General features: G+C 41.2%; 2 protein-coding genes across 4 annotated transcripts in view; one reads left to right on the plus strand and one right to left on the minus strand.

The window, feature by feature from the left end:
- The window catches only part of LOC140735460 (prosaposin-like), a 112,717-nt gene extending 101,918 nt beyond the window's left edge, over nucleotides 1-10,799 (plus strand). For all 3 annotated transcript variants that reach the window (XM_073060570.1, XM_073060577.1, XM_073060561.1), the window contains 3 exons: nucleotides 2,209-2,289; nucleotides 7,730-7,840; nucleotides 9,786-10,799. In XM_073060570.1, the coding sequence (XP_072916671.1) occupies nucleotides 2,209-2,289; nucleotides 7,730-7,840; nucleotides 9,786-9,821 (228 nt within the window). In that variant the 3' untranslated portion in view covers nucleotides 9,822-10,799. The remainder of the gene's footprint in view (nucleotides 1-2,208; nucleotides 2,290-7,729; nucleotides 7,841-9,785) is intronic.
- An 873-nt stretch (nucleotides 10,800-11,672) lies between these two features.
- usp39 (ubiquitin specific peptidase 39) overlaps nucleotides 11,673-22,023 on the minus strand; it is a 51,145-nt gene continuing 40,794 nt past the window's right edge. Inside the window, exons 12-13 of the mRNA XM_073060549.1 lie at nucleotides 16,194-16,280; nucleotides 11,673-12,575 (exon numbers count right to left, since the gene is read on the minus strand). Coding sequence (XP_072916650.1) covers nucleotides 12,519-12,575; nucleotides 16,194-16,280 — 144 coding nt within the window. The 3' untranslated portion in view covers nucleotides 11,673-12,518. The remainder of the gene's footprint in view (nucleotides 12,576-16,193; nucleotides 16,281-22,023) is intronic.

The following is a 22,023-nucleotide window of genomic DNA, read 5'->3' on the forward strand; positions in this document are numbered from 1 at the left end:
CGAAATATGGACCTTTATTCCCAGATCCTTTTGTTCCACCACAGTTCTCAATGTCCTAACTTCCACTGTGTAAAAAAAAAAACCCCAGTTGGTCCTACCAAATTGCAAAACCTCACACTTGTCTGCATTAAATTCCATCTGCCATTTTTCAGCACATTTCTTTCAGCTGATCCAGATCTCTCTGCAAGCTATGATAGCCTTCCTCACTGTCCACTATACTTCTAATCTTGGTGCCATTCACAAATTTGCTGATCCAGTTAATCACACTTTTATCCAGATCATTGATGTACAGTTGCAAGAAAAGTTTGTGAACCCTTTGTAAATACCTGGTTTACTGCATTAATTATTCATAAAATGCGGTCTGATCTTCATCTAAGTCACAATAGACAAACACAACTTGCCTAAACTAATAACACACTAACAATTGCACTTATCAATACTGAGTACACCATTTAAAGAATCACAGCCCAGATTCCAAAAAAAAAGTGAACCTCCGGGGTAATGCCTTCTACAGAGTCTATTTGGAGTCAGGTGTTCCAGTCAATGAGATGAGAAAGAGGTACCTTGCCCTATTTAAAAAAAAAACATACAGTCAGGTTACTGACAGAGCCTGTTCTTCTCAAGAAAGATCTGATTATGCACATTGCCTCCATCAAAGCAATTTTATATATTTTGGTTATGTTTGAGCCTTGAAAAATATTGTAAAGATGTATTCCAAACTTTTTCTGTACTTTTTAAAGTTAGTTTTAAGCCCAATCCTTTGACTGCCTTATTTGGTATTGTTGAGGAAAGTTATAATTTTAGAGCCTTCTCATTCACGGGTACTGGTTTTTATTTCTCTTATGGCTAGGAGGGTGATCTTGCTTAAAATGGAAGGAGGTTGCCCCCCCCCCCCCACACATGCTCAATGGTTATGTGATGTTATGTCATATTTAAATCTAGAGAAGATTTGTTGTTCAATTTCTGATTTTAACCAAGATTTTCAAACGTTATGGGGACCCTTTCTGAACTATTTTTAAAAATCTTTGAATTGTTATTAAAATATAGATCTGGGCGATTATTATAAAACACTATATGGTAAAGTACTCCTTTTTTTCCCCTCTTTTTTTAAACCAACCAGCTTTGTCTTAGTAGGGGGTGTTGATTTTTTAAATAATATAACTAACCATACTATTGTATTTCATCATTCAATTTATTTGATTGATCATCAATATGGGATACTGTGATTGTATGTGATTTATATATAGTGCATTTTGTGCTATCTTGATTTATAACAAGTATCCTTATGAATTCTGTATTTGTGTATATGAAACTTAATAAAAATATTGGAAAAAGAAAGAAAACAACTTTCAGTAGACCTTAGAAGAATTGTAGAGATCCATGAAGATGGAAAAGGCTACAAAAGCATTTCTAAACACCCAAGTGTTCCCCCTCTAACTCTGCTCACTCCAATGATGGCTGCTCTGCTTGCCCCTGCCTTACTTGAATTTGTTCTTGCTCACAAACATTAATTGCCTCTGCTCGAAGCTCCAAATAAAAACTGCCAAGAGGTGCTTCCTTTTCTACTTTGGTTGCTTCATTATAGGAAGATTGTGGAAGCTTTAGAGAGAGTGCAAAGATTTACCAGGATGCTGCCTGAACTGGAGGGAATGTCTTATGAGGATAGTTTGATAGCTAGAGCATTTCTCTTTGGAGCCAAGGAGGATGAGTGGTGACTTGATAGAGGTGTATAAGATGGGTAAGAGGCATAGAGCGAGTGAGGAGCAAGGTACTTTTTCCTAGGGAGGGAATGGCTAATACGGGGGGGGGGGGGGGGGGGGGCATATTTTTAAAGTGATTAGACAAACGTATAGGGGAGCTATCAAAAATTAACTCTTTTTACACAGAGAATGGTGAGTGCATGGAACCAGAGTGCTCATAGTGGCACATTAAGGACATGAAGAAACTAGTTAGGTAAATGAATGATAAGAAAATGAAGATTATGTAGGAGGTAAAGGTTAGATTGATCTTGGAGTAGGTTAAAAGATCGGCACAACATCGTGGGCTGAAGTGTTCTATGTAATACTTCCCCATGCTCATCTGTAACTATCTCATTTTGCTTTCTGGTAGTTGGTGTACACTGTACTGATGGTAAGAACAATGTACAGCAGAATTTGTTACTTCTACCTGGATGGAACTGATTTTCTTTGTTTGCTTTGGTCTTCTCAGTGTGAAAACTTCGTTCACTCTTACAAACCAGAGCTTAGCAAAATGCTTCAAAAGTCCCAGGAAGAAAAGGACATTTGTGGGGTAAGTTTAAATGATATCCTTCAGGTATTCTTCACGTTTGCAAAGAGGGATATCTAGTAATTACTGTTCAGATATTTCTTTATGGAAATGTTTAGTTGAAATAACGACTGCTTGCATTCACCATTATGAATCGTGAGACTGGAAGGTGATAATATGGAGGGAGCACCGGGGTCTTTGCTGCATGACAGGTTATGTGAGCTGCTGATTCTGTCTGCTGTGGCTCACACTAATTTGGGCTGTTTAAAATATCGCAGATAGTTAATGTTATTATTCCACGAGGATGTATCCCCCTTATTTTACAAAATGCCTTTGGAATTACAAATGGGCATGATCGATTCATTTGGAAAGCTAAAAAGTCTGCAGATACTGGATCTCTGCACAACTGCAAAATGTTAGAAAAGCTCAGGAGGAGGAGAGGTTAATATCTGGGGTCAGTGACCTTTAATCAGAAATGGGTAACTATTGTGGCTGAAGTTGGAGAGAACAAAGAACCACTGTAATAGTGGGGGCCAAGTGAGTCATGCAAGTAGTTAATAGCATACTTGCTGGCAGGGTGGGGTGTGAAGTAACAATGCTCAAACCATTTGTACAGAGAACAGCAGCTGTTGAAATTTGCTACAGTCTCACCTTCACAATGTCCTCCTCACTATTTCAAGACCAGTTTTTTTTTTAAAAAACACGAGATTCCCACAGGTATCACAAGTATGTATACTGTGCACAACCTTGAGATTCATCTCCTTACAGGCAGCCACAAGAAACCCACTGGAACCCATTAAAATGATTGTCAAACACCTAATGTGCAGAAAAAAACAATTTATGCAAACAATAAAAGTAGACAAATAACATTCAGAACTGAAGTTCATGAAAGTGAGTCCACAGCTATTAAGACATTCATAGCCTAACCAGGAGCCTATTAGTTGCAGGCCACAGCCTCAATTCAGCACAGAGATGAGTAAGCTTCATGGAGCAGTGAGTTGAACAGCCATTCCTCACCTCTGACCACAATATCCTCACTATTTCAATCCAGCCTGGTGCTTATATTGGCCAAACCTCGGGTCGTTCCTCACTCTTAGACCCAGATCCTCCACTAGCATTCCTACCACATCTGTTCCATTTCCTGTATTTCTGGTCTCACTCCCTCCCCCACCCGCACAAAAATGGTTTCAATAGACAATAGGTGCAGAAGTAGACCATTCAACCCTTCGAGCCTGCACCGCCATTTTGAGATCATGGCTGATCAACTACTATCAATACCCGGTTCCTGCCTTGTCCCCATATCCCTTGATTCCCCTATCCATAAGATACCTATCTAGCTCCTTCTTGAAAGCATCCAGAGAATTGGCCTCCACTACCTTCCGAGGCAGTGCATTCCAGACCCCCACAACTCTCTGGGAGAAGTTTTTCCTTAACTCTGTCCTAAATGACCTACCCCTTATCCTCAAACCATGCCCTCTGGTACTGGACTCTCCCAGCACCTGGAACATATTTTCTGCCTCTATCTTGTCCAATCCCGTAATAATCTTATATGTTTCAATCACATCCCCTCTCAATCTCCTTAATTCCAGCGTGTACAAGCCCAGTCTCTCTAACCTCTCTGCGTAAGACAGTCCAGACATCCCAGGAATTAACCTCGTGAATCTACGCTGCACTTCCTGTACAGCCAGGATGTCCTTCCTTAACCCTGGAGACCAAAACTGTACACAATACTCCAGGTGTGGTCTCACCAGGGCTCCGTACAAATGCAAAAGGATTTCCCTGCTCTTGTACTCAATCCCTTTGTAATAAAGGCCAACATTCCATTAGCCTTCTTCACTGCCTGCTGCACTTGCTCATTCACCTTCAGTGACTGATGAACAAGGACTCCAAAATCTCTTTGTATTTCTCCCTTACCTAACTCTACACCGTTCAGATAATAATCTGCCTTCCTGTTCTTACTCCCAAAGTGGATAACCTCACACTTATTCACATTAAACGTCATCTGCCAAGTATCTGCCCACTCACCCAGCCTATCCAAGTCACCCTGAATTCTCCTAACATCCTCATCACATGTCACACTGCCACCCAGCTTAGTATCATCAGCAAATTTGCTGATGTTATTTTCAATGCCTTCATCCAAATCGTTGACGTAAATTGTAAACAGCTGTGGTCCCAATACCAAGCCCTGTGGCACCCCACTAGTCACCACCTGCCATTCCGAGAAACACCCATTCACCGTTACCCTTTGCTTTCTATCTGCCAACCAGTTTTCTATCCATGTCAATGTCTTCCCCCCGATGCCCTGAGCTTTGATTTTACCCACCAATCTCCTATGTGGGACCTTATCAAATACCTTCTGAAAATCAAGGTACACTACATCCACTGGATCTCCCCCGTCTAACTTCCTGGTTACATCCTCGAAAAACTCCAACAGATTAGTCAAGCATGATTTACCCTTGGTAAATCCATGCTGGCTCAGCCCAATCCTATCACTGCTATCTAGATATGCCACTATTTCATCCTTAATAATGGACTTTAGCATCTTCCCCACCACCGATGTCAGGCTGACAGGTCAATAGTTCTCTGTTTTCTCCCTCCCTCCTTTCTTAAAAAGTGGGATAACATTAGCCATTCTCCAATCCTCAGGAACTGATCCTGAATCTAAGGAACATTGGAAAATCATTACCAATGCATCCGCAATTTCCAGGGCCACCTCCTTTAGTACCCTAGGATGCAGACCATCTGGACCTGGGGATTTGTCAGCCTTCAGTCCCATCAGCTACTCATCACCATTTCCTTCCTAATGTCAATTTGTTTCATTTCCTCTGTTACCCTATGTCCTTGGCCCACCCATACATCTGGGAGATTGCTTGTGTCTTCCTTAGGTGAAATTGTTATGGGAAACAGAGAAATGGCAGAAGAATTTAATGAGAACTTTAGATCTGTTTTCACTAATTCATTCTTCAATGGCCCAACATTGTTCTTAACTATCTTCTTTCTCTTCACATACCTAAAAAAGCTTTTGCTATCTTCCTTTATATTCCTAGCTAGCTTGCGTTCGTACCTCATTTTTTCTCCCCGTATTGTCTTTTTAGTTAAGTTCTGTTGTTCCTTAAAAACTTCCCAATCATCTGTCCTCCCACTCACCTTAGCTCTGTCATACTTCCTTTTTTTTAATGCTATGCAATCTCTGACTTCCTTTGTCAACCACTGTGGCCCCTTTCCCCCCTTTGAATCCTTCCTTCTCTGGGGGATGAACTGATTTTGCACCTTGTGCATTATTCCCAAGAATACCTGCCATTGCTGTTCCACTGTCTTTTCTGCTAGGCTATCCGTCCAGTCAACTTTGGCCAGCTCCTCCCTCATGGCTCCATAGTTTCCCCTGTTCAACTGCAACACTGACACCTCCGAGCTGCCCTTATCCTTCTCAAATTGCAGATAAAAACTTATCATATTATGATCACTCCCTCCTAATGGCTCCTTTACTGCAAGATTGCTTATCAAATCCTGTTCATTACATAACACTAAATCCAGAATAGTCTTGTCCCTGGTCGGCTCTCGTACAAGCTGTTCCAAGAATGCATCCCGTAGGCACTCTACAAACTCCCTATCCTGTGGTCCAGCACCAACCTGATTCTCCCAGTTCACCTGCATGTTGAAATCCCCCATAACTACTGCGACATTACCTTTGCCGCATGCCATTGTTAACTCCGTATTCAACTGGCACCCAATATCCATGCTACTGTTTGGTGGCCTGTAGACAACACCCATTTGGGTCCTTTTGCCCTTACTGTAATTCAATTCTATCCACACAGACTCTACTTCTCCTGACCCTATGTCCCCCCCTTGCAAAGGACTGAATCTCATTCCTCACCAACAGGGCCACCCCACCCCCTCTGCCCACATTTCTGTCCCTACGATAGCACGTATACCCTTGAACATTCATTTCCCAGGTCTGATCTCCCTGCAGCCATGTCTCCGTTATCCCAACAACATCATAGTTACCCATTCGCACCTGGGCTTCAACCTCATCCGCCTTATTCCTGACACTTCGTGCATTCAGATATAGAATTTTTAGCCCATTTCTCCTCTCTCTGTTTGAATCGCTGCCTATTGTGCTTAACCCAGCTCCCCGAACTCCCATCGGGCTATATGCCCCTAGAATTTTATTGTCCTTCCTAAATTTACTTATTCTTTCAACACATTTAACTCCATGTTCCGCCAGACCATCCCTCTGTACATGTGTCCTCCTTATCACTTGTTCCGCCTCACCTTTCTCTACTACACACTTAATATTCCGAAACCGTGTAGTCCCCACCTGTCCTTTATTCTTCCTCTCGCTATCCTCTCTCACATTCTGGATCCCCGCCCCCCGCAAATTTAGTTTAAACCCCCCCCAAGAAGCACTAGCAAACTTCCCTGCAAGAATGTTAGTACCGCTCCAGTTCAGGTGTAAACCGTCCCTTCGGAACAGATCCCACCTTCCCTGGAACAAAGCCCAATTATCTACAAACCTGAAGCCCTCCCTCCTGCACCATCCTCTCAGCCACGTATTAATCTTTATAATCTTTCTGTTCCTTGCCTCACTCGCACGTGGCACAGGTAGCAATCCAGAGATTGTTACCCTGGGGGTCCTTCTCTTCAGCTTCGCACCTAACTCCCTGAACTCCCTACACAGGACCCCCTCACTCATCCGACCCACGTCATTGGTCCCTACATGGACCACAACATCTGGATTCTTGCCCTCCCTCTCGAGAATAACCTGCACCCGATCTGAGATGTCTTGGACCCTATCCATTTTTCAATGGTTTCCCTATAATTTCCATTACCTCTGATGTAATGTTATCAACAGACATCTTCCTCTCCTAGGAGGAAATTGGCTAATACAGGGGGCATAACTCTAAGGTGTTAGGAGGAAAGTAAAGGGGACAGAGTGTGTGGCTCCCAGGGGTACTGGTACAGGCAGATACACTAGGGACATTTGAGACTCTTCGATAAGGCACATGAATGATGGAAAAGTTAATGCTGTGGGGGAAGGAATGGTTAGATTGATTTTGCAATAGGTTAAAGGGTTAACACAAGATTGTGGGCCAAAGAGCCTATACTCTTCTAATGTTCCAAATCTTACTATTCCAGCACTAGCTTCTGTCAGCCATTCTTTCTTCATTTATTTCCCCTCAGTTCACATCTATCGACAGGCCATTGACAATCAACAAGCTGCGCCCACAGTCGTCCTGATCTCTACCCTTTGTTCTCTCCACCATTTTCCCAATTGTTCTTTAAATTACCCTTGTTTCCAAACCTTTACTAGTTTGGGTGAAAAGTAATTTTAATCAGCCTGAAATGATAATTTTGTTTCTTTCTTCAGGTGCTGAGTATTTCCAGCACAATCTTTTGGAGTTGTACAAACCCATAATGGTTCAAAATGATTTTAACTCATGTCATGTCGCACATTTACTAATAGGAACTGAGCATCTGTGTAAGGAAAAAGACTGTACATCTGCTTGGAGAGAATAAATGTACTTGGGGACCAGCGTACTGGTGTAAGGACCGAGAAACAGCCACCAAGTGTCATGTAAGTAAACTTCATTTTTTGATGAGATACAGGAATAGTGTTAGCAGCCAGAGATAAAAAAGAAGACAGTGGGTGACAAACAGATCTGATTGTTTATTTTTCCTCCTGGAGTATTGCACTGAACCAACAAAACTGGAAACTGAGAGCCTGCCTTTCACACTGTGGTCACATCCAACTTAAAGACCTTAATATAATTTATACCAATATCAGGGGGGCTGCACTAGAGCCACCATGACTACCACAGGAACAAGGTATTCTGCAACAGTTATTTAGTGATAAAGCGCAGAGTACGCCCTTCCAGGCACCGGCCCCGCAACCCCACGATCCCAATTAACCCTAACCTAGTTACAGGACAATTTTTGAATGACCAATTAACCTACCTGCTATGTCTTTGGAATGTGGGAGGAAACCGGAGCAACTAGGGAAACCCCACATATTCCATGGGGAGGATGTACAGGATTCCTCACAGAATGACGCTGGAATGGAACTCCAAACTTCAGAAGGCCACAAGCTGTATTAGCTTTGCACTAACCACTATGCTGACATGGTACCAAATTAGATGATGATTTCTCACAAGCTTGCTGTAGCCATCAGGATTTGGCATTAAGTTCAACAATTTCAGGTAACCAGCCACTGCAGTTTGTTAAGAACTGGCTGGTATAATTTTTCTCGCTATCACTTGATTCCTGAATATCTCAATCTTGTATAACTGAGCCTTCACAGTATTATTCAATGGAGAATTCTAAAGATTCACTTCTTTCTGAGTGAAGAGTTTCACTTGTCTTAAATTTTATTTTGAGACAGTGATCTTGGTTCTGGACTCCCTATCCACTCTAGTAAGCCCTATCAATTGTTTCAATGGGATCACCTACCAATCTTAACAAGCCCATCTACTTAATCACCCCTCAAGACAAACCCACTATCCTAGTATTCACTTTGCTGTGCTCCCCCTTATCACAAGTATATCCTTCCTTGGGTTACAAAATTAAACCTATACTGATTCAAATGCAGCCTCGTTTGGAATCTAAATAATTAGAGGAATACATCTCTATTTTTGTACTGTGATCTTTCACTAAAGGCCAAAGTAACATTTATCTTGTCTTATTGAACAAAAAAAAAACCACAAGAAAATAGGAGAGGTAGTAGGACCTCCCATTTGCCAAGCCTGCTCCACTATTTACTATGATCATGCCTGATTTCTGACGGCCCCAACTCCTTTCCGATGCCACTTCCTTAATCTTTCAGGTACACCTTATAGTTATCTCTCTACTTAAAGTTGCACTGCCTTTCTTGCCTGCAGTAGCAACAGATCATCTGTGCAATAACATTTCAGGTGACTTCCTAGTCACATTTACAAAGTAGATGTTTACATTTACAAACTTCAAATCAAACCCTGTTTCTGTCACAGATGAGGTAATAACTTCAATCAGCAGCGTTTTTGTGTGACAAGACAGTGGCTTAACAGTGAGCCTAACGCTACTACAGTGCCAGTGACCCAGATTCAATTTCACTGCTGTCTACAAAGAGTTTGTAGGTTCTCTCCATGACTGCCTGGGTTTACTCCAGGTGTTCCAGTTTTCCCACATTCCAAAGACCTGCTGGTTAGTAGATTAATTGGGCGTATGGGTGCAATTGGACAGCATGGGCTCATTGGGCTGGGAGGGTCTGTTACCATGCCATATCACTCAAACATAGGCTAGCTCACACAAGGCTTGAAAGCAGTTGATAACTACAGGCATTCCCACATCCTTTCTAAGACATGATTCCTTCTGTTCTTGTACTTGTGAAGGGCTGCAGCAATAACCACAAAGTAGGAAGAAATGAACAGGTTATAATCAATCTTGAATTCAACAAAATTACAAACAGTTTTAAAGATTAGGAGATTAAAAGAGTGTTGTGAATTCTGATAATGCAGTGATATCTTATTTCTATTCGGATTTTTTAGGCTGTTGAACACTGCAAGAACCACGTCTGGAACTAGAGGTCATTTCTGGTGGAAGACAGCAGAAATTAAATACTTTAAAAATGCAAAGGCTCTTCCTTTAGTACCCGTTAAATGATTCTGCTTGTGTGTGTGCATGTTTCCTTTAAGCAATTTTGTGTTGCTATAGCTTGTGCATTCAATGCAATCCCTATTATTGTGAGATGTTATTGGTAATCCTTTACTTCCATCTAACCAATATTGACAGATGCTATATTTGAGTTTTAATGACAAGAATTGATTAGGAATTATTTTTGATCAACTGTTAAAATTTAACATTTTGAAAGGAATAGGAATTGAACACGAGGTAAAAGCTCAGTTCTACTAAAATGAAAGACAATGGCAACAGTAGATACAACAGAAGGTGGAACTTGTCTATCAATTTCTCCTTGGAGTAAATAAGGGTGAGACAAGATTTCATGGAGTTTGTGACAGGATTAGAGAAGCTGTTCTCAACTGTAAGTGGTTCATGAAATTGGTGAAATGAGGTTCATTTGATTGCTATATCTCCAACGGCAAAAGATTTCCTGCTTTGTGTATTAAAGCAACTGTTGCTCTTTAATGCAGTGGTTTAAACTGTTAGTTACTTTGGGGATTCAGTTTAAGGAGAAATTTTAATTAAAGCAAATTTCCTTGCCTAAGAGTATTTTAAAAATAATTCACTGTATATTAGTAACAGTCTTTATGATTTCTGTTTTTTGTCATTACCATTGGTTGTATTAATAATGCTGTCAATGAACTGTGATTGACTAACAGCTTGAAACTAGATGAACAACAGCTGGGATTAGTACAATAAATTAATAGCAAGAGAACAAAAATACTTTTTTTAAAAATGTGATTGTGACAGAATTTTAATCAATGATGTAGATTTACTTGTTAACATTTCCTTGATTATTAGTCTTGGTTATAACAGTGTGCAAAAAATTATGCTTTTATTGGTTTTACATTTATTCAGCAGATTAAAGTACTTTAAAATCATGTTCTGTTTCTTAAACTTTAATCAACATACCTTTTTAAATTTGTGATTCTCATACCCTTTATCCTCAGCTGCTGTACATGCCTCAAGTAGTCAGTCATGCAAGGCTCAGCACTGAATGTTGGCACTTTCCTGCTGTAGAAAGCATCACAAATAAATCAATTTGAGAAAACACGATATCATAGTAGAGATGGCAACACAGCCCAGTGGTCAGCCTCTCCCTCATTTGACTTTCCTATAAGGAATCCATCTTCCCCACAGTAGAATGCTGGCCAGTGACCCAGATTTAAACCTAAACCTCTGACCGTTTGGAGGTTACATGCTCCTGCTGTGACCATGTGGCTTTTGCCCAGGTGCTGTTGGTTTCCTTCCATATCCCACAGATGTTCAGGTTTGTAGGTTGAAGTCCCCAGTAAACTGACCCTAGGTAGAATCTGAGGAGAATAACAACAGGATTGTGTAGGGTTCATGCAAAGATGTACTCTATAGTTGAGACAGACTTGGGATGCCAATGGCCTGCTGCCTTGTTCTGTGTGACTGTGCAACTCTGAACTATAAAACTATAAATTTAATTAGTTTTCCATTATCCAAAGTGCGCCAGGGTAAGGGTGTGCACAAAACAAACAGTTCCCTGAGGACCAAATCCTGATCAAATAAGATTGTCTATCACCACCATCCAGGCTTGTACATTTGTTAGACACAAAGTAAAAGCTATATCTGCAGAAAGCAAGGAATTGGAACTAGCAATAGAGAAGTAGATTTAATAATATATATAATAATGCCAAATGTTTTATATATTTAAAAAATAAGGCATTACTGGCTAAGGTTTGTTCAGTTATATCAACAACGCAGCATTCATACTGACACCAATTGCTCAATGCTTAAACAATTCTGAAAATTTTATTTACCCTGGTTGACAGAAATGAGCTGAAAGGTAGGAAGCAGACAGGGAAATATTTCAGTGATATAATTTTTATAAAATAGAGCAAGAGTAAAAATTATTTCAACCAATCCAAAAAACACCCCAAATCCCCAGACCACCCTCCTTCAGTGTTCAGGACTGACCAAAGGTCTTACGCAGTTGAATCCACTCAAAAACATTTTACAAAATTAAGACCTACAAAATTAACACACTGATGTTTCCAGTCTGAAACAAGACATACAGCCAGTTTCTGCAACCTGGAATGGCTGTAAAACACAGTAAATTATCTCTCTTCTCAGCTCTGCAACATTTGAAACATCAGCCAGAATGCTTGAACAAAATAAGGCAAGGTCATAACAAAAATACAGTAAGATCTGCAACATCCTATGGGAATCATTGTCAGTGTTCCAGCAAACAGAACACAAGGACAAAAATGAAGTGAACAGGAGGTGATTAAATCGGTGCCGTTCCCAGACGAATGAAATAATTTCTGCTGTTGCATGGCACTCTGTCAAATGAGACTCATTCCATCAAAACAGTCATGGCAATACCTCCGGGTAGCAGGATCTGAGTTACTGTACTCCCTTCACAAGTCAGTATTGAACTTCCTGTTCTTTCCTTCAGACATGCAGCAGCAGAGGTGGAAAATCACTTTGCATCAATGACAAATCAGTTCAATCCATATCTGCCGAACACTGGGATATAGTCAGAGTTTGGTTTAGCTATTGCCAACAGCTTCCAGATCTGCTCATGTCAAGGCTGTGATAATCATGGGTCAGCTGATTCTCTCTCTCCCCGTTCATGCGCCATTCTGACTAGGCAGACTTTCATCACCATCTTCTCGCCTCTTCCAGATCTGTTGGTAAAACAATACACTTTTTAGCAAAATGTGAATCAGTGACTAGCTTATTCAGGTTTCATTGGTATTTCCCACCTCTATCAGATTTCTGAGCAGACAATTAACCAACCCATGAACAGTATTTTACTATTTTTGCACTATTTATTTTTATATTTCTTATAGTAAGTTATAGTTTTTTTAAAATGAATTGCATAGTACTGCTGCAGCAAAACAACAAATTTCACGACATATGTCAATGATCGTGAACTATGCACGTGAGCAGCAGCATCATGCTTTTCTACCACCAATGATTTGTTTGTTTGCAGACTTTCAAATATGGTACAGAATAGCTGCAAGAACTGAGTGGCTCAGATTCAGAATCAGGTTTAGTATCACTGACAAATGTTGTTCAGTGCATACATACATAAGTTACTATAATATGTAATATAAAAAATAAACAAGCAGTGCAAAATGAGAGCAAAGTAGTGAGGTAATGTTCATGGACTGTTCAGAAATTTGATGGTGGAGAGAAAGAAGCTGTTCTTAAAACGACGGTGGAAATGAGAAGAGGGCAACCCTAGGTGGAGAGCGTCTGTGGTGACGGATGCTGCCTTCTTGAAGCCTCGCCTCCCCAATGCAAAGTCCACTCTAATCAATGGGTTACTACCAGAATATCTTTTGATCTTCTCCAGGAGAAGGACTTATAAACTGTCATTCACTAAAATATTAGCCAATGCAAACCAGTGGTGTAAAGATCCTATGAGTATCATGCCAAATGTTACAAGTGATGGGCTGGTAAAAATAAGTACTACACAGAAGAGATTAGGGCTGAGACCGGTTCAAGGGGCTTACTCCTGCTCCTAATCTCTTATATACATTTAGGTATTTACGTGTAGAGTAATGGGAAAATAAAAGAGGTCAAAGTACAGGCAGTTCAAAGTGCAAATACTATCAAAGTATGTATACATTATACAACCTTAAGATCCGTCTCCTTATAGGCTGTCACAAAACTAAGAAACCCAAAAGAACCCATTTTTTAAAATCCAACAAACCCCAGTGTGACAAGTAAAAAAAGTTGTGCAAACAACAAAAGCAAGCAAAGAGTTAGGGACAGTAGGAGAGAAATCGCGATGCAAAAGGAATACCAATAATGGAGTTTCAAAAGCCTCTAGTTGTAGAAGAATGGGAAGATTACAAGAAGTATGAAGTCCAAACGGTTTATGGAAGGAACAAGCTAAATTAAGGGAAGGATAAAAGGTTTAGTTATAATACACAGATTTCAGGACTGGTACCCTGTCCTTGCAGCTGTAAGTTACCCAACTGGACTCTCAGTTAGGTTCTGTTCTTAAAATCTGTCTGCATTACAAACAGAGAGAGGAGAAATGGACTAAAAATTCTATATCTGAATGCACAAAGTGTCAGATATAAGGCGGATGAGGTTGAAGCCCAGGTGCGAATGGGTAACTATGATGTTGTTGGGATAACGGAGACATGGCTGCAGGGAGATCAGACCTGGGAAATGAATGTTCAAGGGTATACGTGCTATCATAGGGACAGAAATGTGGGCAGAGGGGGTGGGGTGGCCCTGTTGGTAAGGAATGAGATTCAGTCCTTTGCAAGGGGGGACATAGAGAAGTAGAGTCTGTGTGGATAGAACTGAGGAACAGTAAGGGCAAAAGGACCCAAATGGGTGTTGTCTACAGGCCACCAAACAGTAGCATGGATATTGGGTGCAAGTTGAATAGGGAGTTAACATTGGCATGTGGCAAAGGTAATGTCGCAGTAGTTATGGGGGATTTCAACATGCAGGTGAACTGGGAGAATCAGGTTGGTGCTGGACCACAGGATAGGGAGTTTGTAGAGTGCCTACGGGATGCATTCTTGGAACAGCTTGTACGAGAGCCGACCAGGGACAAGACTATTCTGGATTTAGTGTTATGTAATGAACAGGATTTGATAAGCGATCTTGCAGTAAAGGAGCCATTAGGAGGTAGTGATCATAATATGATCAGTTTTTATCTGCAATTTGAGAAGGATAAGGGCAGCTCGGAGGTGTCAGTGTTGCAGTTGAACAGGGGAAACTATGGAGCCATGAGGGAAGAGCTGGCCAAAGTTGACTGGACAGATAGCCTAGCAGAAAAGACAGTGGAACAGCAATGACAGGTATTCTTGGGAATAATGCACAAGGTGCAAAATCAGTTCATCCCCTGGAGAAGGAAGGATTCAAAGGGGGGAAAGGGGCCACAGTGGTTTACAAAGAAAGTCAGAGATTGCATAGCATTAAAAAAAAAGGAAGTATGACAGAGCTAAGGTGAGTGGGAGGATAGATGATTGGGAAGTTTTTAAGGAACAACAGAACTTAACTAAAAAGACAATACGGGGAGAAAAAATGAGGTACGAACGCAAGCTAGCCAGGAATATAAAGGAAGATAGCAAAAGCTTTTTTAGGTATGTGAAGAGAAAGAAGATAGTTAAGAACAATGTTGGGCCCTTGAAGAATGAATTGGGTGAAATTGTTATGGGAAACAGAGAAATGGCAGAAGAATTTAATGAGTACTTTAGGTCTGTTTTCACTAAGGAAGACACAAGCAATCTCCCAGATGTTTGGATGGGCCAAGGACATAGGGTAACAGAGGAAATGAAACAGACTGACATTAGGAAGGAAACGGTGATGAGAAGACTGATGGGACTGAAGGCTGACAAATCCCCAGGTCCAGATGGTCTGCATCCTAGGGTACTAAAGGAGGTGACTCTGGAAATTGCGGATGCATTGGTAATGATTTTCTGAATGGTGTAGAGTTAGGTAAGGGAGAAATACAAAGAGATCTAGGAGTCCTTGTTCATCAGTCACTGAAGGTGAATGAGCAAGTGCAGCAGGCAGTGAAGAAGGCTAATGGAATGTTGGCCTTTATTACAAAGGGAATTGAGTACAAGTGCAAGGAAATCCTTTTGCATTTGTACAGAGCCCTGGTGAGACCACACCTGGAGTATTGTGTACAGTTTTGGTCTCCAGGGTTAAGGAAGGTCATCCTGGCTGGTGAGGAAGTGCAGCGTAGATTCACGAGTTTAATTCCTGGGATGTCTGGACTGTCTTACGCAGAGAGGTTAGAGAGACTGGGCTTGTATACGCTGGAATTAAGGAGATTGAGAGGGGATCTGATTGAAACATGTAAGATTATTACGGGATTGGACAAGATAGAGGCAGGAAATATGTTCCAGATGCTGGGAGAGTCCAGTACCAGAGGGCATGGTTTGAGAATAAGGGGTAGGTCATTTAGGACAGAGTTAAGGAAAAACTTCTTCTCCCAGAGAGTTGTGGGGGTCTGGAATGCACTGCCTCGGAAGGTAGTGGAGGCCAATTCTCTGGATGCTTTCAAGGAGGAGCTAGATAGGTATCTTATGGATAAGGGAGTCAAGGGATATGGGGACAAGGCAGGAACCGGGTATTGATAGTAGTTGATCAGCCGTGATCTCAAAATGGCAGTGCAGGCTCGAAGGGCCGAATGGTCTACTTCTGCACCTATTGTCTATTACCTTAAACTCAGTTCCCATAATCTGCAGTCTTGTAACAATACAAAAAGCAATAAATAGAGCAGAAAAGCATTGCACGTGTAAACTGCCACTAGCAGGACTAACCTGAATGTAAGCCTCAGATAAAGTAATCATTTGTGGCAAGATGTCAATTACTTGTAGATCTTGCAGCTCGTACCACTTCCCTGTACCCTGAAAGGAATGCACAAAAAAATGTAAGCATTATATCTGCAAGGCACTTACATACATAACCAAAAATTGCACCTAGTATTGTGTGTCTGGTCAAACAATTAATTGCAATATTCCCCAGTTTACAGATTCAGACCAACTAATACAGATCTTGAGGCAAGTAATATGCAAAAAAATTGGACTGGAAATCAAAGGAAAAACTCAGACACAGAATGAACCCATTACTGTCATGTCCATTGACAAAGAACCTCTCAATCTAACCACACCTTCCTGCCCATAGCCATGCACGTCCCATTTCTTCAAGAACTCTATGTGTTCCTCTATGAGGAGCAATTTCTTTAACCAAAGGGTGGTGAATCTGTGGAATTACTTGGCTCTGATGTCTAGGGAAGCCAAGTCATTGGATATATTTTAAGCAGCGGTCAAGAGGTTCTTGATTAATAAGGGTGCCAAAAGTTACAGGGAGAAGGCTTTCAGATTAATGGATTATTGGGATCTCTTCTGAGGAAGGTCTGATATGTACAAAAGGGACGGGCTACACCTGAACCTGAGGGGGGGGGGGGGGGAATATTTTTACGGGCAGGTTTGCTAGGGCTGTTGGGGAGAATTTAAACTAATTTGGCAGGGGGATGGGAACCAGAGTGATAGGGCTGAGGATACAAATGTTGATTTACAAGCAGAGGCTGTGTATAGAGAGACTATCAGGAAGGACAGGCAGATGACAAAGCAAAATTTCAGTCAGTGGGATGGGTGCAGTGTAAAAGGGGGACAAAACTGAAAAGAGTGCAAATACAAGACTGAAGATGTTATATTTGAATGCACACAGTATACGAAATAAGGTAGATGATCTTGTAGTACAATTAGATTGGCAGGTATAACGCTGTGTGTATCACAGAGTAATGGCTGAAAGATGATTGTGGTTGAGAACTTACTACCCAAGGATACACAGTCTATTGAAGAGACAGGCAGGTAGGCAGAGGAGGAGTGGCTCTGCTGGTAAAAAATGACATCAAATCTTTAGAAAGAGGTGACATAGGATTGGAATATGTAAAATCCTTGTGGGTAGTGTTAAGAAATTGCAAGGGTAAAAAGACGCTGATGGCAGTTATTTATAGGCCAGGATTTGGTCTACAAATTACAACAGAAGATAGAAAAAGTGTGTTTAAAAGGCAATGTTATGATAGTCATGGTTGATTGGGAAAATCGAGTTGATGCTAGATCCTACGAGAGAGAATTTGTGGAATGCCACCGAGATTGGTTTTTGGAGCAGCTTGTGGTCGAGCCCACTAGGGAATAAACAATTCGGGATTGGGTACAGTGTAGTGAACTGGATATGATTAGTGAGCTTAAGATAATGGAACCTTTAGGTAACAATGATCATAATAGAATTCACCCTGTAATTTGAGAGGGAGAAGCTAAAATCAGATGCATCAGTATTGCAGTGGGTAAAGGGATGGACAGAGGCATGAGTGAGGAGCTAGCCAAAGTTGATTGGAAGGAGACACTAGCAGGAATGACGGCAGAGCAGCAATGGCCGGACTTCTGGGAGCAATTCGGAAGGTGAAAATAGATACATCCTAAAGGAGAGGAAATATTCTAAAGGCAGGATGACACAACTGTGTCTGACAAGGGAAGTCAATATCAACACAAAAGCAAAAGACAGGGCATATAATAGAGCAAAAATTAGTGGGAAGTTAGAGCACTGAGCATTTTTTTTTAACCAACTAAATGAACCACAAGGGATGAAATATGACAGTAAGCTAGCCAATAAAATCAAAGAAGATAGCAAGTTTTTTTCAGATATATAAAAAGTAAAAGAGAGGTGTGTGTAGATATTAAGCCACTGGAAAAAGATGCTTGAGAAACAGTAATGGGGGACAAAGAATTGGCAGAATAACTGAAAAAATATTTTGCATCAGTCTTTACTGTGAACATTAATAGTATGCCAGAAGTTAGAGAGTGTCAAGGGACAGAAGTGAGTGCAGTTGCTATGACTAGGCAGATGGTGCTTGGGAAACTGAAAGGTCTGAAGGTAGCTAAGTCACCTAGATCTAATGGAGTGCACCCCCAGACTTCTGAAAGAGGTAGCTGAGGATGACTTAGTAACGATCTTATAAGAATCAATAGATTTTGACATGGTTTTGTAGAAGTGGAAAATTGCAAATGTCCATCTACTCCTCAAGAAGGGAGGGAGGCAGAAGAAAGGAAACTATAGGCCAGTTTGCCTGATCTCAATGGTTAGGAAGATGTTGGAGTCGATGGTCATGCACTTTTGTAGAAGGAATAAAATCATAGACAATTTTTTTTAAATGGGAAGAAAATTCAAAAATCAGAGGAGCAAAAGGATTTGAGGGTCCTTGTGCAGGATTCCCTAAATCTTGGAACTCCCACCCATCAGCACTGTGGGAGTACTTTTGCCAAAAGAATAGCAGCAGTTGAAGGTGTCAGCTTACCACCACTGTGTCAAGGACTGTGAGTGACAGGCAATAAACTCTGGCCCTGCCAGCACCACCCAGATCCCAATTAACAAGAGATTTTTTTTTAAAGTTATGGTAGAACAGCATTAATTAGATCCTGGCTTGGGTGGAGTGTAGAATTTTGGTCACTCTGCTATAGAAAAGCTATGATAGAACAGGGGATGTCATAGAGAACATTCAAGGATCAGTGGGCATACATCACATGGTGCCTCTATTCCTCCACACCTCTCAAAAGCCTCAGTTATTGTATACCTCCACTGGCTTGTAGTTCATCCCCAAAGAAAATATTTCTTATCTGGACTGAGCTTCATGTATCACTCTTCTGTCCAGCTGAGAAGACCTTCAATATTTTTCTACAGCAAGGATTCACGACGTTTTTTTATGCTATGGAGCCTTGCCATTAACCGAGGGGTCCGTGAATCTATAGTCTTAAGCTCCCAACGACATGGGCAAATTTTTGATCATTTTTATCATGCCCTTGAATACGTCTTTATCATTCATATATCGTCTCATACAAAACAAGAGACTAAATACAAGGTACTGTGGAAACCCACTAGCAACAACATTCCCATACAAAAACAGTTGCCAATCATTACCCTCTGCTCCCAGACACCATCCCAATTTTAGATCACAACAGCTTTTACTTCTGTGATTAATTTGGTATGTGGAAGGTTATCAAAAGCTTTGCTAATATCCATGTAGGCCTCATTATGTGCACTGCCCTCATGCTCACAAAGAATCCAACCGAATCAGTGAAGAGTGACCTTTTACTAAATTAATCCATGCCAACTATACCTGATTATCTGAGCTTTCTACACTGTGGTTTCTAAATTCATCAATTCATTTGCCTACCTTAAATATGGCCAGTAAACATTTCCTTTTTAACCAATTGTACAATGCTTTAATCCACTGGCACCACTCCCAAAACAATGGATATTAAAAATTGAAAGAAAGAGCCTCTGCAATGTCCTCTTTGTTTCCTTAGCCCAACACTTCCACTATTATAAATTATGGAACAGTACAGGACACACAGGCCCTTCAACTCACAATCGTGTCAACCCTTTAACCCTTCTCCCACATAGTCCATCATTTTTATTTCATCTTTGTGCCTATCTAAAGGTCTCTTTAAGAGACCTAATATCCCTAATGTATCTGCATCTATTACTAACGAAGGGTTGTCCTGACAAAGGGTCTTGGCCCGAAACGTCAACAGTGCTTCTTCCTATAGATGCTGCCTGGCTTGCTGTGTTCCATCAGCATTTTGTGTGTGTGCCTTAAAACTATACCTTCTTCATTTAACTGTTTCATAGGGGAAAGGCACTGGCTATCCACACTATGCCTCTTATCATCTTATACACCCCTATCAAGTCACATCTCATCCTCCTTTGCTCCAAAGTGAAAACTCCTAGCTCACACAACTACCTCATAAAAACCACAAGAGAGTGATGGAGGAGGAGTTAAGATGGCTCTAAATGGCAACTCCTTTGCTTGCATCTTTGGAAACAGCTCTATTTTCATCTTTAATATCTTCATTTTTCCCTTTCAAGGTTCTTTTGAAGACCCTGACCTGGAGTTACATGCAGGCTTTGGTTCTTAGCGGGAATAGGACCCGTTCTCAGTGTTTCAGGACCAGCTGTTGTTGTTCGGCATGCCAAGGGTTCGGCCTGAGAGTCCGGTTCGAATTCGAAAGCCCAAGATCTCGGGGCTCTGGAGATGGGTGGATTGTGGGTCAGTGTTATGGCAGGAGATTCATGTGTCGTTGGGGAGGCCGAAAAAACTTTTGCTGTGGGCCCAAAGACCCGAGGTCTTTGCGATCTCAAGGCACAGAGCTCGTAAAAAGCTACAAAATGGACTTTTTAACGTCATAAACTAGCGGGATGTTGTTATGTCTTATTAGGGAGAGAGAGAACCTGTGATTTGTCGAATGCCGGATGAAATGCGATAGTCTTTGGGGTAACTGCAAGGTCTGTATCTTTGCTATTGCCTAGCTCACGCTTTTGCTCGGTAGCAGGTGCGCTTTTTTTCGCTGGGGGTGGGGGAGAATCGTTGCCTGCTGCTGCTTACGCGTGGAAGGGGTGGGCTGGGGTGACTTTGGGGTTCTCATGTTTAACTGTCGTTCATTCTTTGGGGCATTTCTCTGTTTTCATGGATGTTCACAAAGAAAAACCATTTCACAATATACAATATATATTGTATACATTTCTCCGATATTAAATTGGAACTCTGAACCTTTGAAACAAGAACAGAATTACCCCAATTGACCCATCAAGTCTGCTGTGTCATTTCATCATGACTGATCCATTTTCCTCAACTCCATTCTCCTGCCTTCTCCCTGTAACCTCTCATGCACTGATTCACCAGGATCCATTCAACCTCTACCTTAAATACACCCCATGACCTGGTCTCCACGGTAAACCGCAGCAACAAATTCTACAGATTCACCATCCTCTTGCTAAAGAAATTCTTCCTGATCTCCATTCCAAATGGACGTCATTCTATTCTGAGGCTGTGCCCTCCAGTCCTAGACTCCTTCACCACAAGGTCTCCCGTCATTTTTCTAAATTCCAGAGAGTACAGGCCCAGAGATCAAATGTTCCTTATAATTCTTTCATTCCCTGAATCATTCTTCAATGAACCCTCTCCAATATCAGCACATCCTTTCTTAGGTACAGAGCTCAAAACTGCTTACAATACTCCGAGTGAGGCCTCACCATTGCTTTATAAAGCCTCAGCATTATATTCTATCAAGAAGACTAGAATATAACTGACGTTATATTCTAGTCTTCTTGAAATGAATGCTAACATTACACTTGCCCTCCTTGTCACCAACTCAACTTGCAAATTAATCTTTAGGGAATCCTATACAAGGACTCCCAAGTCCCTTTGCACCTCCAATTTTTGAATTATTCCCAAGTTAGAAAATAGTCTATGCTTTTATTTCTTCTGTCAAAATGCATGACGATGCACTTCCCAAAACTATATTCCATTTGTCACTTCTTTGCCTATTCCCTTAATCTGTCCAAGTCCTTTTGCAGCCTTTCTACTTCCTCAAAACTATCTGTCCCTCCACCCATCTTCAAATCGTCCGCAAACGTGGCCACAAAGCCATCAATTCTGTCATTCAAATCATTGACATACAACTTAAAAAATGGTCCCAAAACAGGCCCCTGTGAAACACCATTAGTCATTGGCAGCCGATCAGAAAAGGTTCCCTTTGTCACCACTCTTTGCTTCCTGCCAATCAGCCAATGCTCTATCCGTGCTACTAT

Source organism: Hemitrygon akajei, chromosome 1 (assembly GCF_048418815.1).
Source record: "Hemitrygon akajei chromosome 1, sHemAka1.3, whole genome shotgun sequence".
NCBI lineage: Eukaryota > Metazoa > Chordata > Chondrichthyes > Myliobatiformes > Dasyatidae > Hemitrygon > Hemitrygon akajei.